The sequence below is a fragment of the Hemitrygon akajei genome, chromosome 11 (genome assembly GCF_048418815.1).
Source record: "Hemitrygon akajei chromosome 11, sHemAka1.3, whole genome shotgun sequence".
Classification (NCBI taxonomy): domain Eukaryota; kingdom Metazoa; phylum Chordata; class Chondrichthyes; order Myliobatiformes; family Dasyatidae; genus Hemitrygon; species Hemitrygon akajei.
The window spans coordinates 47,052,402-47,069,942 of NC_133134.1; the positions used below are offsets into that span (position 1 = coordinate 47,052,402).

Genomic DNA, 17,541 nt, shown 5'->3' on the forward strand with positions numbered 1-17,541 from the left:
CGGAGGAACTCGAACAGGCCGAATAGGATGTTAAGTGCCGTTTTGGAGATGTCTTCAGGGTGCACCGGGATTTGATGGTATCCCCGGACGAGGTCTACTTTGGAAAATATTCTTGCCCCGTGCAGGTTTGCTGCAAAGTCCTGTATGTGCGGCACGGGATAGCTGTCTGAAGTTGTAGCCTCGTTCAGTCTGTGGTAGTCGCCGCATGGTCTCCAACCCCCGGCTGCTTTGGGCACCATGTGCAGGGGGGACGCTCAAGCGCTGTCAGACCTCCGTACGATCCCCAATTCCTCCATCCTCTTGAACTCCTCCTTCGCCAGGTGGAGCTTTTCCAGGGGGAGCCTTCTTGCGCAGGCGTGGAGGGGTGCTTCCTTGGTCGGAATACCCCGTGTCTGGGCATGGCTGCTGTGAACTGCGGAGCCAGAATCGATGGAAAGTCCGCCAGGATTCTGGTGAATTCATTGTCCGACAGCGTGATGGAGTCCAGGTGTGGGGCCGGCAACTTGGCTTCACCCAGGGAGAACGTCTGGAAAGTCTCGGCATGTACCATTCTTTTCCCTTGCAAGTCGACCAGCAGGCTGTGAGCTCGCAAGAAGTCTGTCCCCAGAAGTGGTTAGGCCACAGTGGCCAGTGTGAAGTCCCAAGTGAACCGGCTGGCGCCGAACTGCAACTGCACTGTGCGGGTGCCGTAGGTCCGTATCATGCTGCCGTTTGCGGCCCTCAGGGTGGGTCCTGGCTTCCTGTTGCGGGTGTCGTACCCCATCGGGGGCAAGACGCTGATTTCCACTCCGGTGTCGACCAAGAAGCAGTGTCCCGACTGTTTGTCCCAGATGTACAAGAGGCTGTCCTGGTGGCCAGCCGCCATAGTCATTAGCGGCAGCTGGCCCTGGCCCTTGCAGGGCGGGCGACAACGGTGGGCTTTTGTGCCCCACTGCTGGTGGTAGAAACACCACTGTTCACTGGCCTCCTCACTCCTGCCTCTGTGTTGTATGCGCCCCCCTGCTGGGCCTGGTCTGGTCCGCTGTTGGGCGCGCGGCCTGGTAATCTGACCGATGGACGCCACGCTCTTCCTCTTGGCTTTCCACAGCATGTCTGCCCGGGCCGCCACCTTCCGGGGGTTGCTGAAATCTGCGTCGGCCAGCAGCAGATGTATGTCCTCGGGCTGTTGCTCTAGGAACACTTGCTCGAACATGAGGCAGGGCTTGTGTCCGTCAGCCAGGGCCAGCATCTCGTTCATCAATGCTGACGGCAGTCTGTCTCCCAAACCATCCAGGTGAAGCAGGCGGGCACCCCGCTCACGCCGTGAGAGGCCAAAGTTCCCAATGAGCAGCCCTTTGAATGCTTCATATTTGCCTTCTTCCGGGGGCGACTGTATGAAATCTGCAACCTGGTCGGCCGTCTCCTGGTCAAGGCCGCTCACCATGTGATAGTAACGCGTGGAATCAGTAGATATTTGCCGAATCTGGAACTGGGCTTCTGCTTGGCTAAACCACACACGTGGTCGCAGCGTCCAGAAAGTCGACAGTTTTAGCGAAACTGCGTGAACAGATGAAGAGTCGGTCATCTTTGGTCCAAATCCCGTTTGGACCATTGGGGTCACCAATGTAGCGATGTGCTACACACAGCGCTGAAATAACAACACGCAGTCAGTAAGTCGTTTTGAGACTAGTTTATTCAAACTTCGTGTCGCTGGCATTTAATCCCTAGCGCCCGCCCTCTCAGGGCAGAAATGACAACAGAGGTGCATTACCAAAGTCACCCCCCGCACGCTGGCTATTTGTGAGCCGGTTCGCCTGCGCAGAAAGTGGGTCGCCACAATATGCCATTACCAAACAATTTTCCCCTTGACCAGCTTTCAACATTCCAAAGAGACCTTTCACTCTCCAATTCCTTGGTTTCCTCATCCATCTTTTCCAATACCTCCTCCCAATCTTACAGCTTTGTTATTTGCAGTACCAGCCCATCTATGTCCTTCCCTTCTTGGCCATCAGGTACATTAACACTCTTTGTGTATTCAAAGCAGCAACTGAACTTCATTTCCATTTTAGTGAACTGCATTTTGTGTTCATGATGTGTCGGTCTGTTTTCTTAATGCAGTTTTTCTACTGTTATCCTAGTTCTAGTTCCAACTTTTTAACTTCTTGTGCTTTTCTTTCGAATGTCATTACCACCCACTTTTATGCTCACTTTTCTCATGGCATACCATTTGAAACCAATCACAAGTTTCCCTCCCTAATAATGCAGTTTGTTAGATCTGCTGATAACAGTCATTGCACTTGTGGGTGTGATGTTTTTTCTCTTCAGTATTCTGCAGTCAATCACTTAGTTGTTTTTCCTCCGTGATTCCACTCAGAATGTTCTAGTTGTAACAAATGGCCTGTATTTCCTGCAGTTGTTTGGGTCTACCATGAGTTTCTGTTACTGGTTTTTTATTCCCTTTGCATTCTCTGCTTCGGAATTAGTTAAATGTACGTTATTTGTTTTTATGAGATTTACAGGAAAAAGTTATTAACAAATCTTCCTATCACTATCCCAGGACTTGCCCTGAGTTCTGCAAACATTATTAAATAATCAAGTCCAGTTCAAGCTAAATTTCCTGCATTCATCTCTTACTGATTGAGCTATAGTGAAAAACTTGTCTGCAACCTTGATCTGTCTATGTACTTTACCGTAACCTACTGCCTCTTTTAACATTGTCTTGCTTCACTATTACCTCAGTCCCTTCCTGCTGCAACGCTGTGTTATCATTATGTCTTGGCTCAGTTACTCCCAGCACTTCCTTCTCTGATCTTCCTTTTTAATCCTTAATAAGATTCATTTTGTCTAAAATTCTGCTAGTTGCACCCTAACTGCAGCTTCCTGATGATTGCTACCTTCTCATATCAAAATTCTGTTGAAATCCCTCTAATGACTTTTTTTTCACCTCAGCAAATTCTTCCAATCTTGTGCATTCTGGGTGCAGTCACTGCTCTTATTTTGTTGAACCTTCAGTGCAGGAACTTCCTGCAGTTTTATTTTCCACATACTGAACTCACTTGCTATCTCTTAAATAGTCTCAGCAAAGTGTACTTTAATGACAATGGCAACTCAATAGGAACCCACTGTATGACTGCACTAACAAGACTAAGTTGTTTTAGGAGTCTAGTATCAATTATTGGCCCTATGGTTTGCTCAAATCTTCTAACATCACAGGTAACAAAACCTCTGTAATTGAATTCTTATACACATAACTGGAACCCCTACTGTTATGAGCAACACACACAAGTTCTAGAGGAACTCAACAGGTCAGACAGCATTTATGGAGGGAAACAAACAGTCAACATTTCAGGCCGAGACCAGTCATTAGTTCGTGTGTTGCACAAGATTTGCAGAATCCTTTGTATCTCTGATTTGTACCCCTACTGTTATAGGATTGAAAAATTATTAGTTCATGGTAAAATAGTGCAGTTCGTTGAAGTCAAAATCTTTTGTATAAAAGGCAAAGAGAAAACTTTAAAGCATGTTTGAGAAAAGAATTTGCATCAGTGTACAGTATTTATTATACTGTAACATTCTATTAAGTGTTTGCAGCTTTATCAATCACTGTTTAGGATAGCAAAGTACACAGCAAGGTCTCTTGTACACCAATAAATAACTAGATCATCTATTTCTTAGCTGATAGATGAATATTGGCCATCTTTAAAGAACTTTTCTGCTAGTTTTTGTGTAAATATCTTGCATTATCAATCACTTTTGATTCAGTAAAACAGTCCATGGCATTTGTTTGTGTGTTATCAAACAAAGTTCAATCTCAACAATTCTTGGAACAGTAACCAAATGCTTGGTCAAACAAATGTAATGTGCTCAGTGAGAGAATTTGAATGATTGGGACATGCCTGTCAGTAATGGAGCAATGCGGCTGCACAAGCCGTTAGAAATTAAGGAATGCAGAGATTTTATAGTGGTCGTCTACCTCTGTTTCCAAGATGAGTATGAGTTAGGTCTAAGGATGAATATTTTGAAATAGTGGCACTCCTTGGTTAAGAGCCATTGTTTGAAAAGACATTTGGCTTGAACTTTGCTTGATCTATTTGCACAAGATCAAAATACCTATTCAGATTAGTTATTTCCGTAAAATTCCATTTTGTCTTGCTGATTATTTCCAACATGTCTTCAATTTGGGAAGAGCTGTTTGTTGATCAGTGAGGTCCATGGATAATGGGCAAATAGGGTTAGTATATTAAGATAAAGATAGCAGATGAACTCAGTGGAGTAGAAATTACATAGCCATGAAGATGAGCACTGTAAGAGCACCAGTTTAAAATCTCATCCATAAGAGAGTTGGTTTAAACGATAGAGTAAAGACACACCATTATGATCTTCTGGCTCCAAAGCTGAGATTGACTGTAGATTGGGGGGGGGGGGGGGGGGGTGGAGAGAAGATAAAATGCATCTGAAAAAATACATTTAATCCCTTGATATGTTCATAATATACCAAATATCATTCAGTTTGATTTTGTATTTTCTTTCAGCATGCTCCTGGCGTGCCAAGAATCTTGGTCGGCAATAGGTTGCATCTTGCCTTCAAGCGCCAGGTTCCCACTGAACAGGCACGTGCCTATGCTGAAAAAAATGGAATGACATTCTTTGAAGTTAGCCCACTCTGTAATTTCAATGTGACAGAGTCCTTCACAGAACTATCTCGCATTGTATTGATGAGGCATGGCATGGAAAGGTTCTGGAAACCAAACAGAGGTAAGGAGAAGTTACTTGATCATTTTCATCTTTGAATTTTTAGACTTTTTGCATAGATGGAAATAAAACATTAACAGAAATCAGCTGAACAATATTTTTTTTACATTGAGTTAGTTAATGTAAGTAGAATTGCAGTATGACCATAGCAGTCAGCCAGGACAGTCCAGGTCTGCTGTTTACTTACTATCTAAAAAATTATATGTGTATTCAGTATCAAAATTTTAGCTCATTTCAAATGTTTCTAAGTTCCCATTTGGATTGGGTAAAAGAAAGCCATCAGTGTTTGTAAAACTTCATTGAGTTGCTTCAGGAAGAATGGAGATGAAGCAACATAATGTTTAAGTTTGGAATAATTGGGTGGTGGGGGAGGGAAAAAAGTATTCAAGACATTGTGAATTAATTTCAAGGCTGAATGTTTAAGGGGCACAGGTAAAACCATTTTTTTTTTCAAGGTTGTTCATGAGATATGAATGCATGCCAGGCTTGGTGAACATGGCAGATTTCCCTCCCTGGAGGTCATTAGTAAATCAATTTTTTTAAATGTTGAGTCTGATATTTTTATGGACATCATTTCTGTCTACTTTTAAATCAGATTTATTTTTATTACTTGAATTAAATTTACCAGCTAAACCTGGGTACAGACTAATGATCTGAAAACCACTATACTACAGTACTCCTACTTGGCTTTTTATGTGTGAGTTCTGCAGTGTCTGGTTTTCACTTGTGCTGGCTGCATATTTTTAAGCATATATATACAAAGACTATTTGGAAAGAATGAAATAGTTGCTTTTATATTGAGTTGGTCGAAGGATATAGTAATTCTCCCAGTTTATGCCCTCCTAATATTTTGCTGCACATGTTCCAAAAACATTAACATCATTTTTCCTGAAAAAAATGCTTAATACTGGGACATTATTTTTTTAGAAATCACACTGTTGTACTTGAAAAGCAGTGTCTTGATTTTGCACTATAATAATTCAATAATTTTTGCAGTAATCTCTGCCCCCAAGTGAAAACGTCTGGTAGTACAAGGAGAGAAACTCTTGTCCTCTGATTTTGCTGTCAAATAACTTGTTAAATTCATTTGAGAATAAATTGCACAGTTGTATTTAAACTTGAAGACATGACTTATTTTGTAAAAAAATAAAAGTTGAAATTATTTTGTAAACTTTGAGTAAATTTACAACAGAGTCAGAGCAAAGTTCTCTAATGACATAAAAGATTAAGAGGATAGTGAAAAGGATTATTTCATTCCTTTGTACATATCACTGGAAGGATGAAAAGTACGTCCCTAGTTCTCACTTTGCCGTGGCATAAATGGTCCCGTCGTAGCTGTAAGGCCTTGACAAATATAAAAAAGAAATTATAACTAACATTTCTTTAAACAAGTGCATGGCAAACTTTCTCAAGGACTATTTCCTTTGTCCAAATTTGGCCCTGTGACTATGACCACTGATGATTTGAGTTGACACCTTGCAGCATATCCAGTTGTTAACCTGTAGTTACCCATTTTATGACTTTAATCTTTGTTATAATAGGTCAAATAAATTGCTTGATTCATGATTTCTAATTACTTTAAAATCTAAGTGTGTCCTAAGGGCATATTTTTTGTTTTAGTACCCAATACTTGTCCTATTGGGCTTGGGTCATGTACTCAGACATAAATATGGAGCAGTTGTGCACATATTTAGAAAGAGCTGATCTGACTAGAGCTTACTTGTCTGATACCCAACCTTGATGTGCATAATTGGTCCTGTCAGTGTCAGATAGAATAATCAAGCTTCATCTCCTCCAGCTTTGAATCAGTTGCTGCAAATGAAGTATTGAGGCCTTATCTTCCCAGTAGTTTGACCTTTTTGAAACTGCACCATGTTTTCCAAACCATTATTTAAAGAAGTGCTACAGACATTTTAGGGAACATTGTAGCAATTTTATGACTACTCCTAATCTTATTAAAGTGTTAATCATTATAAAGTATGGGAGCTTTAATTAACTACCAAGGAGAATGATGGTTTCTTTTCTTTCTAAGATGTATTTTTTTTTACTTTTTAATGTAAACTAAATGTTAAGAAACCTAAATTTGCTTCTGTTTTTTAATTAGTTTTCACACTGCAAGACCTCTGTTGCCGAGCCATTGTTTCTTGCACACCTGTTCATCTTATTGACAAGCTACCACTACCTGTTGCCATTAAAAGCCACCTGAAGTCTTTTTCCATGGCCAATGGAATGAATGCTGTGATGATGCACGGACGTTCGTACTCGCTAGCCTCAAGCAGCAGTGGAAGCAAAGGAAACAGCTTGAAGCGGTCAACTAAACCCTCCAGACCACCACAGAGTCCACCTCAGAGCTGCACACGTACTAACTGCAAAATTTCTTAGCAAAACGGTTTTGTTTCAGGCTTTCCTTCTTGGCAAGAACTTCGTCAGCTGGTCAAGCTTGAAACCTGAATTCCTATGGAACATTTCTTGCGGCTTCCTACTGGACCAAATGAAGATCGGCTCTGCAATTTTTTGGAAAAAAAAACTTTTATTTGCTGAAATGTACAAACACACTAGTTGAAAGAGATACTCATTACATTTTGTTTTGACAATTTGCACTGAAATTTCAAACTAGTGTTTTTAAAACTGCTTGCAGGTGCCACTTTTAATAAAGGGACAGCCAGTTTTAAAGGAAGGTGGTCCTGGGTTGTTTACATGGCTTTGATCAGAATTTAAATCTTCACCTTTGTCCTCCTGACTAAATTATTGCTCCATGGTAGAAAAAGAATCTCTGGGAATTGAACCAGTACACATGCAAAGAATGCTGTTGCTACTATACTCCTTACTAGCATCACTAAACTCCCGTGCCTTTTGATATTATAGACTATATCTAGCCTGCAATGGCCTGCATGTGGCCTTTCATACCTGCCTTGCATCTTTATCTTCTGAAGGCCAGCTCTTAAATGTTGACTGACAAGATCATGTGCTTTTTCCACAGTTCTTAATACGCCAATTAATATGTATTATTATTTAATTTGCATTATAGACTACTTTTGTAATAATGTTCTGTTATTTGTATGATGTCATTGTTGAGTTGGTTCTTGGTTAACTATCCATCAAGCTCGATACCCAAATTCTCAACTTAAGTAAGATATTTTCAGTAATATAGAATAACTTCAAACCACAGCAACAATAAGTGCTCCTGGTCTGAATGGTAATTGTATAAATCACTGCACTCAGAAACTTTGTCCTTTTAGTTCATTGGAACTAAAGGTTCAGCATTTATTTTGACAGAAGCACCTGTCACTTCTCTTTTCTTTCCTGCCCTCTTGCCACCCTTGCCCCCCCCACCCTAAATCACGGTAAAGAAATAGAACTCGCTCTTTTTTAATTGTTAACTGTATTTCTCTTGCTATTAAAAAAAACTGCATTTTGGCCACTAATTGTAACAGCTTTTGTGTTGGATGACACTTGTTAAAGATAAACTGTCTAAATGGAAAGAATGCATAGGAGAAATCTACTGTAACACTGAGAATAGGCCACCTTCTGCACCTGAACTGGATAATAGTTGCAGTATCACATAAAATATGAGAGAGAGAAAAAGGGAACAATTTAAGCAAAATGTTCAATTATGTAAAACACTATTTCACATTTATTATAGCTGCTGTGTGACACTAAATGATTTTTAAGTTTTATTGGCATTTTACTTTGTACAGTTTCAATGTTCGATTGTGAAATACATTTCTTTTGCAAATTAATGTGTGGTTTGTCTTTTTCTATTTAATGAATTACTAAAGAAATGCATTTAAGATTTTTTGTATCAATTCTTCTGAAGATGATATTAGGACCATAAGACATTGGAGCAGAACTAAGCCATTTGGTCTATTGAGTCTGCTCCACCACTTGATCATGGTTGATCCATTTCCCACTCAACCCCATTTTCCTGCCTTCTCCCCATAACCTTTTGTGTTTGGCATATCAAACTCTGTCTTGAATAGATTCAATGACCTGGCCTAACAGCCGCCTGTGACAACGAATTCAACAGATTTATCATCCTCGGGCTAAAGAAATTCTTCCACACCTCTAATCTAAGTGGATGTCCCTCTATTCTGAGGTTGTGCCCTCTGCCCCTGGACTCCCCCACTATAGGAATCAGATCTACAGATCTACTCTATCATGACCTTTCAACATCTGCTAGATTTCAATGAGATTTCTCCCCCACCTCCCCTTCTAAATTCTTGTGGGTGTGGACCCAGAGCAATAAGAGTCCAAAACTCCTTGCAATACTCCAAATGAGGGCTTATCAGTGCTTCACAAAGCCTCAGCATTACATCCTTGTTTTATATTCTAGTTCTTTCAAAATGAAGGCTAACATTGCATTTGCCTTCCTCACCACTGATTCAACCTACAGATTAACCTGCATGAGGACTCCCAAGTCCCTTTGTACCTCAAATTTTTGAAATCTCTCCCCATTTAGAAAATAGTTTATTCCTTCTACCAAAGTGTATGACCATACACTTCCCGACACTGTATTCCATCTGCCACTTCTTTGCTCATTCTCCTAATCTGTCTAAGTCCTTCTGCAGCCTCTCCGCTCCTTCAACACTACTTGCTCCTCTACCTATTTTCATATCATCCGCAAACGTGGCTACAAAGCCATTAATTCCATCATCCAAATCATTGACATACAATGTAAAAAACAGTTCAACACCAATCCCTGCAGAACACCATTAGTCACCGGCAGCCAGTCATAAAAGACTCCTTTTATTACCCCTCTTTGCCTCCTGCCAAACAGCCAATGCTCTATCCATAAGACAATAAAACATAGGAATAGAATTAGGACATTCAGCCTATCGCATCTGCTGTGCCATTCCACCATGGCAGATCCCAGATCCCACTCAAAACTCATACACCTGCCTTCTCAACATATCCTTTAATGCCCTGACCAATCAGGAAACTATCAATTTCTGCTTTAAATATACTCACAGACTTGGCCTCCACTGCAGTCTGTGGCAGAGCATTCCACAAATTCACTACTCTGTCTAAAGAAAAAAAAAATAGTCCTTACCTCTGTTCTAAAAGGTCACCCTTCAATTTTGAGGTTATATATATTTTCAATTTTGTCCCCCTGATACACTGCAACTCATCCACTGAATGCCACTGTCAGTATATGGAATGAGCTGCTAGAGGAGGTGCTTGAAACAAGTATATTAACAACGTCAAAAGACATTTGGAGTGGTACATGGATAGGAAAGGTTTCAAGGTAATGGGGCTAACTTAGATTAGCATCTTGTTCAACATAGACTATTTGGGCTGAAGAGCCTGTTGCCTAACTCTGTGCCCAATTCAACAGAATATATTAAGAGCCAAACTGTTGCTAGAGACTTGCTTCTGACCCAATTGTGATTACCATTCTCACAAGATTGCACCAATTTAATCAATTTACTATTTATTAATAGATTTGTAAAGCAGGTTATTGTTTTTCATTTATTTACCTATCATTACTTTATATATTTTCATTATTTCCAAGTTTTCACAACTTTAAAAAGATTTTCTATTGAGAATGTACAGATGGTCTTTGCTTTATTGATGGTATAATAGATGAGGCTAGTGATGAACCACATAAGGTAAACCGCAGCTACTTGGTCTCTTAAACCACAAGATCAAGAATTATCTGAAACTGAATATTGTTTTATTTTTCAGTGGCCTGAAGTGTAAGGGCCACTTCCAGTAGCACAGTAACTTTTTAAGAAAGTAAGTTGTGGATTCAAGGCATTTCAGAATTGATCACATTATCTGGGCCAAAGTCGTCATTTATTCAATTCAATGCCTTATTTGTTCTTTTTAAAAAATACTTTATCTCTAATTCGGCAAGGCTAAATAGGTTTGGCAATGCAGGTAGGACTTTAGTATGTAGAAGACTGTAGAGGGTATTGCAATACCTAGTAGAGTGGTGAGAAAGAAAAACCCTAGCTGCTTCCTAGTTTTTATTGGTTGTTACAAGAATTTTCTGAAATCATCTAGCACAGTGGATCAGAATGTTGACAAGTAAATAAGGATGTAGACTCTTGATTACATAACCTGTGTTTGTTCAACTCCAATAAATCTGTAGGTCCTTTGAATCAATGAGATTTGAAAGCGGAAATGGGATACAGCAAGACTGACCGAAGAGTTAAAGGAATCAGAACAGGTTATTATCACTGCCTTATGTCATTAAATTTGTTCAGTGACAGCAGTACAGTGCAATACATAACATATACCATAAATTACAATAATAAATGTGTGTATATAATAAATAAATGAAAAAGTGAGCAAGAATAGTGTTCGTGGATCATTCAGAAGCCTGATGGTGAATGGGAAAAACCTGTTTCTAAAATGTTGAGTGTGTGTCTTAAGGCTTCAGTACCTCCTTGATTATAGTAATGTGAGGAGAGAAAGTTCTGGATGGTGGAGTTCCCTAGTGATAGGTGTATCTTTTTGAGGTATCACCTTTTGAAGATGTTGTCAATGGTGGCGAAGCTAGTGCCTATGATGGAGCTGGATGAAGTTACAATCCTCTGCAACTTTTTTTATGATCCTGTGCAGTGGCCCTTCCATACCAGACAGCAATGCAACCAGTTAGAATACTCTCCATGATACATCTGTAGAAATTTGCTAGTTTTTGGTGACATACCAAATCTCCTCCAACTTCTAATGAAATATAGCCGCTTGTGCGCCTTCTTTGTAATTGCATCAGTATGTTTAGCCCAAGATAGATCTTAAGCGATGTTGACACTCAGGCTTGAAATTGCTCATTCTTTCCATGCTGACCCCTTGATAAGGACTGGTATGTATTCCCTCAACTTCCCCTTCCTGAAGCCCACAATCAAAAATAGGCCTTAAGAAAGAGAATTTGAACACCAGCTGAATGTTATGCCATCAGTAATAAAGTGTACAAAGGGAAATATTTATTCCCTTCAGCAACTATTACCAAACACCTTGTACCAAGGTGGTTCAGAGGGATTTAGAGTATGACCACTATTTTCACAATGAAATAAGTAACTGCAATGCTTGCTTTAGTGCGTATGGATAAAGCCCGAGAGAACTCTTTTAAGTTTTTTCTTTGAAAAATGCCACATCCACCAGTTTCAATTGAGCTCTTGTTACATGGTGCTTTCAAAAGATGACCTCTAAAACTCCATCATTTGATTAGCCCTGAATTTAAACTCAACCTCAATTATCTCATGAAAACTAGAGTTTGAATACTCAACTTCCCATTCCCGAAATGAATTCTGATGTCACTAACTGAGGCACCATTTCAATTGCACTGAAAAGTGCATGGAATCTCCAAGCAAGTGCTAGACGATGATCAGGGATCAGTAATCTAATATATGTTCCTTTTGACTTTATCTCTAGGATTGAATTTCTATAACCAAATGTAAAAATAATGCAGTATGGTATCTCAAACCCTATCAATGAATTTTGCAAGCTTCAACACAGTTACCTACCAATGTCTGAAGAATAACTGATTTTTTTCATTTTACAGTAGAGCGCTGAAGAACAGCGATTTTGTTAGAAGTTGCACAGAACTAGTTGTGCTCAGTGGCTGCTGCTGTCTTACCACCTGGTGAAAGATGTGCTGATGCTGCTTTTCTACAGAGGTGATGAATGTGTTGCTTAATTATGTAACTTCCCAAATGTAAATACTGTAATTTCCGCTTCTGAGGCCGAAGTTGTCTGTGTGAATCTATGTGAAGATAGTAAAGATATTTTATCCTCTAGTGCCAGGGACTTGGCACAAAGCCCTGCCCCCTTACTGCTGTGCCAGGAACCTGCCTTCCCCATTGCTTGCACAGTGCTGTGGTGAGAATCTGGCATGAATCCCTGCTTTTTTGAGACCCTTGAGACAATGAATCATCCTCAGTTCCTAGTGGACACCACGTGTGAAACATGCATAAGTATTAAGTTGTAGGTCTTGGGCTGCATTCTTGCTGGCATGTTGATGGTACTGTGCTTGTAATTTTAGTTGATGATCTGTATGGCACCTTATAAAAGGCTTATGAAATTCTAAACGTGAAAATCTGCAGATGCTGGAAATCCAAAGCAACACCCACAAAACGCTGGAGGAACTCAGCAGCTCAAGCAGCATCTATGGAAAAGAGTAAACAGCAGGCATTTCAGGCTGAGACCTTTCTTCAGGACTGATGAAGCCTCTCAGCCCGAAACATTGACTGTTAACTCTTTTCCATAGATGCTGCCTGGCCTGCTGAGTTCCTCCAGAATTTTGTGTGAGTTACTTATGACGTTCTAAGCTGGTTCAACCTTCTCTCTTTTGCTACTCTTTTACCTTCTAGAAACTCAAAACAGATTTGTCAAACGCGATTTCCTTTTCATTAATCCCTACTAATTCTGTCCACTTTAAAAAATTATTTTCCAAACGGTCTGATTTGCACAATTCCTGAAGGTTGAGGTTACTTTATAATTTGCAGTTTGTTCTGTCCATGGAGCATTTTGTACCTATGAATATGTGTAATAATCAATACCTGCAGCAAAACAACCTTTTACTCTGGATTTCCATCTGTTACTTCTGTTGTCTAAATTGACCCTGTTCCCTTTCCAGTGACTGATTTGGAAAATTGGCTGTATGATTAGTTAGCATTTTCACCTACTTTTTGTACTTTGACTGTATCTGTAGTCTGTACTATGCTGATCTCCACATTCCAGTACTTTAAACATTTCAGTTCATTAAACTTTTATCCATTCCCTTAAATTGCCGAATGTACTTAGAGCTATGCAAAGAAATCTTGGGTCTTTTCTCTGAGATGAATCTGATGAATTGATTTTGGCTTAATGTATGCACTGACTGAACTATTCAAATGCCATGTTAGAATTTTTATATTATTGTCATTTACTCCTCATCATTTGAAAAGATCAACTTCTTGTTCACCAGTTCTGAAAAAGGTAAAGCTGGCCTTCTGATCACCAAGGGTAACTGCTGAATGTGAGTTTATTTTTTGTTGTATACTTGTGAAACCCTTTTTACGGAGCATCTCCAGAAACAGCTCGTTAGCCCCTCGCTAGCAGCCATTGGACTCCATGGTGAGGAAACCCACCTTTCTCAGGCTTTGTACGTCTAGGGTGTATACGACTTTGGTCCCACCAAATCCACAAAGTTGGGATGTCTCGCCCACCCAAAGCATGGTTTGTGTGAATGCTACTGTTGGAGCCCGAGATCTACATTTTGGTGGTGTGTTATCGGGCCGATTTGAGTGATCTGGCACTCTGCTCTCTACGAGGGTGTTCCGGGAAGCTTCGATTGAAGTGTGCAGCTTCGAGGCCAAACCACCCGGAGATGGAGAGAGAGCCCATGATTTCTCATCAATCTTGCTGATAAAAGCACGGAAGAAGATTGAAATCATCGAGGCGAGTGTGGAAGGCAAGAGTGTGTTCAGCGCTGTCTACCAGCCTCTTGCTCACTACTGCCGGAAGAAGGTGTCTGTGTGTGACAGTCTCTCTCTGCCTCAATGCTGTCAGAGGATGGTGCTGGAGTTCTTGGGCAAATTTTAATTGATGGGGCCTGTGGACTGGACTCTGTAGCTCACGTTATGATGTGTTTCTGGAACGTGGGGGGAGGGGAGGTTTGCTGTTCTCCTTGAGCAGGCTCCATGGTTTTCTTTGTTTCGTGGCTGCCTGTGGGGAAGTATGCATGCATATTTTGATAATAAATGTACTTTGAATCTTTGTATGATCATTTCCCACAGCAAATATAGTTAACTAGATGACCAGACCAAGATGCACAGCTCAATGTCAACGTTTCCTGACTCTGAAATAACATCCTTTCTTTTAGGAAAATCAGATCACTAGTCTGTGATATAGTACAAAGAAGTATACATACACTCCATAATTTAGTTCTGTATTTACTCTAACAATAAATCGTCGCAGACAGATATCAAGCTGCACATCACTTTGTTCAAAACATCTGTGGTGTTTGCCTCCTATAACCAGTTAGCACACTTAACAAAGCTAAATGTTTTTAATGTAGCCACTAAATTGGGTATCCCAGAATATCTTCAAGTGTGGCAATTCCTTAGTCAGGCTGTGATTAAGTACTAAGGATGTGGGAGCTAAGGTTGCAAATCTATTTCTAGAATCTCAGCCAAAATCAGATGGGAGACAGCAGGGCTTATCTCCTGGATATGCATGTAATCATAAATCTACCCTGACAATGAACATATGAATTTTCCCATATCTAAGTAAAGGACAACAATCGTGGTTAAACCAGACATATTAAACAGGGAGAGAATAAAAAATGCAGCTGGTGAGTCAGCATGTCTGCTTAGTTCACTAGTACTGACTATAATGGGATGACTCCATTGCTGCTCGTATTCATAATAGAAAATAGTACTGGTACTGCCTTTACAAAATGTATTTGCAAGTTTGAACGAAGCATCCAAGACTTTCTAAAAATTGACTTTGGAAGGAGAACAGAATATAAAATAAATCCAAGAGTCATCATAAGATTAAATTTTGGTATGGTGGGAGTGATTTCGCTAAGAAATCCTTAAACTACCATTTGGTGTGCAATTTCATTAAGAACAAACCACATGATACTTCCCTATCCTAAAGATATAATCAATAAATTACCTTGAAGTGGAGTCATAATTGACAAATAAATCAACTAATTTATGCACAGCAGTCACACAAATAGTGAAACGATGAAATAATGATAGGTATTAATATTTATTAAGAATTACCATCTTTTTATAAAAGTGGCATTGAGTCTTTGATTCAACCAAAGAACAACAGCTCTGACCTTGAGGTAGACTTTTACATTATGTTGTAACTTCAACCAATAAACTAGTCTCCAAAAGAAAAGTTCCACCACTAACCAACTTAATGCTAATGCCATCAATGATTATTTGATCAATACTTTGCTTTTACAATGATAAAACACAAATTGAAATTATTTAAGTTCTTGCTAAATGTGCCAACAAGAGGTACGACCTTGCTTAAGGATAATAGCAAGCTGGGGGGTGGGGCAAAATTGAAAAGGGTGCTGAATACAGGACTGAATGTGTTATATTTGAATACACACATATACGGAATAAGGTAGATGACCTTGCAGCATAGTTAGAAACTGCCAAACATGACATTGTGGGCGTTACTAAGTTTTGGCTGAAAGAAGGTCACAGTAAGAAGCTTAACATCCAAGGACACTTATGTTGGAAGGGCAGGCATGTAGGCAGAAAAGGTGGAGTGGCTCGGTTGGATAACATGAAATCAAATCCTTGATATCCTTGATAGAAAGAAGGAACATTGACTGGAAAATGTAAAATCCCTGTGGGTAGAGCTCAGAAATTGCAATGGTTAAAAAAAACCTTGATGTGAGTTATATACAGGTCTCCAATCAGTAGCCAGGATGTGGGGTACAAGTTACCTGAGGCAGAAAAGGCATGTAATAAGAGCAATGTTACAATTGTCACAGGCTATTTCAATATGCAGGTAGATTGGGAAAATCAGGTTGGTGCTGGATCCCAAGAGAGCAAATCTGTAGAATGCTTATGAGATGGCTTTTTAGAGCAGCTTGTGGTTGAGCCCATTAGGAGAAAAGCAATTCTGGATTGGATGTTGTGTAATGAACTAGATTTAATTAGGAAGTTTAAGGTAAAGGAATCCATAGGAGGCAGTGATCTTAATATAATAGAATTCACCCTGCGAGGAAGAAGATTAAATCAGACGTTTCAATATTATAGTGGGGTAAAAAGAGTTACATGAGGGAAGAGCTGGCTAAAATCGAGTGAAAGGGAACACTATCAGGGATGATGGCAGAGCAGCAATGCCTAGAATTTCTGGGAGCAATTTGGAAGGTGCAGGATAGACACATCCTAAAGAAGAAGTATTCTGAAGGGAAGATGAGGTAACTGTGGTTGACAAGGGAACTCAAAGACAGCATAAAAGCAAAAAAGAAGGGATATAATATTACAAAATTAGTGAGAAGTTGGAGGACTGGGAAATTTTTAAAAAATCAACAGACAGCAACTAACAAGAAAAATAGGCAGAGCAAAGATGAAATATAAAGATAAAGTAGCCAATAATATAAAACATGGCCACTGCCGGAGAACGTGCCTGTGTGTGACGGTCACTATCTCCCTCTCAAGTGCTGCACCTCGTGTTCGACTGATTTCTCTCTCTCCCTCAGTGCTGTCGGCGGATGGTGCCGGAGCAAGGTTTAATCACTGTAGATTGTAGATTAGATTGCTCTAATTTAGTTTTTATGATGTGTTCTATTCCGAGTTCTAGTTCTGGCTAGTCTTTTTTTGTTACTACTTTTGGGTGATTTTTGTATCAGGCGGCCTGAAGACAATGAACACTGAGCTGAACTGTACTGAAATATGCCTTTTGTGTTTGAGATTCTGTGTTTTTGGTTATTTTTTTGTTGCCATTTGCATGATTTTTTTTGCTCGTGGAGGGGTAGAGTGATTTGATGTTTAATGTTTTTCTTTGAATTAATTGATTCCATGGTTTGTCTTTATTTTGTGACTGTGGGGAAGACAAATTTCAGGGTTCAATACCACATACTTACTTTGATAATAAATGTACTTTGAACTTTGATAGCTTTGTGGTCAAGTTTGCAGATGATGCAAATAAGGAAATGAGAGTCTGTTGAAGGACTTGGATAGATTAAGAGAATGGCCAAAGAAGTGGCAGATGGAATATAGTGCAGGAAAGTGTTTGGTCATGAACGTTGGTAGAAGGAATAAAGGAATAGCCTATTTTCTAAATGGGGAAAAAATCAGAAATCAGGGGTGCAAAGGGAGTCCTAGTGCAGGATTTTCTAAAGGTTAATTT

The 17,541-nt window shown here is 39.8% G+C and overlaps 1 protein-coding gene across 1 annotated transcript in view; it reads left to right on the forward strand.

Moving 5' to 3' along the window:
- The window catches only part of rab40c (RAB40c, member RAS oncogene family), an 80,704-nt gene extending 72,233 nt beyond the window's left edge, over window positions 1-8,471 (forward strand). The window contains exons 5-6 of the mRNA XM_073060771.1: window positions 4,512-4,734; window positions 6,836-8,471. Coding sequence (XP_072916872.1) covers window positions 4,512-4,734; window positions 6,836-7,113 — 501 coding nt within the window. The 3' untranslated portion in view covers window positions 7,114-8,471. The remainder of the gene's footprint in view (window positions 1-4,511; window positions 4,735-6,835) is intronic.
- Window positions 8,472-17,541: the final 9,070 nt, after the last annotated feature.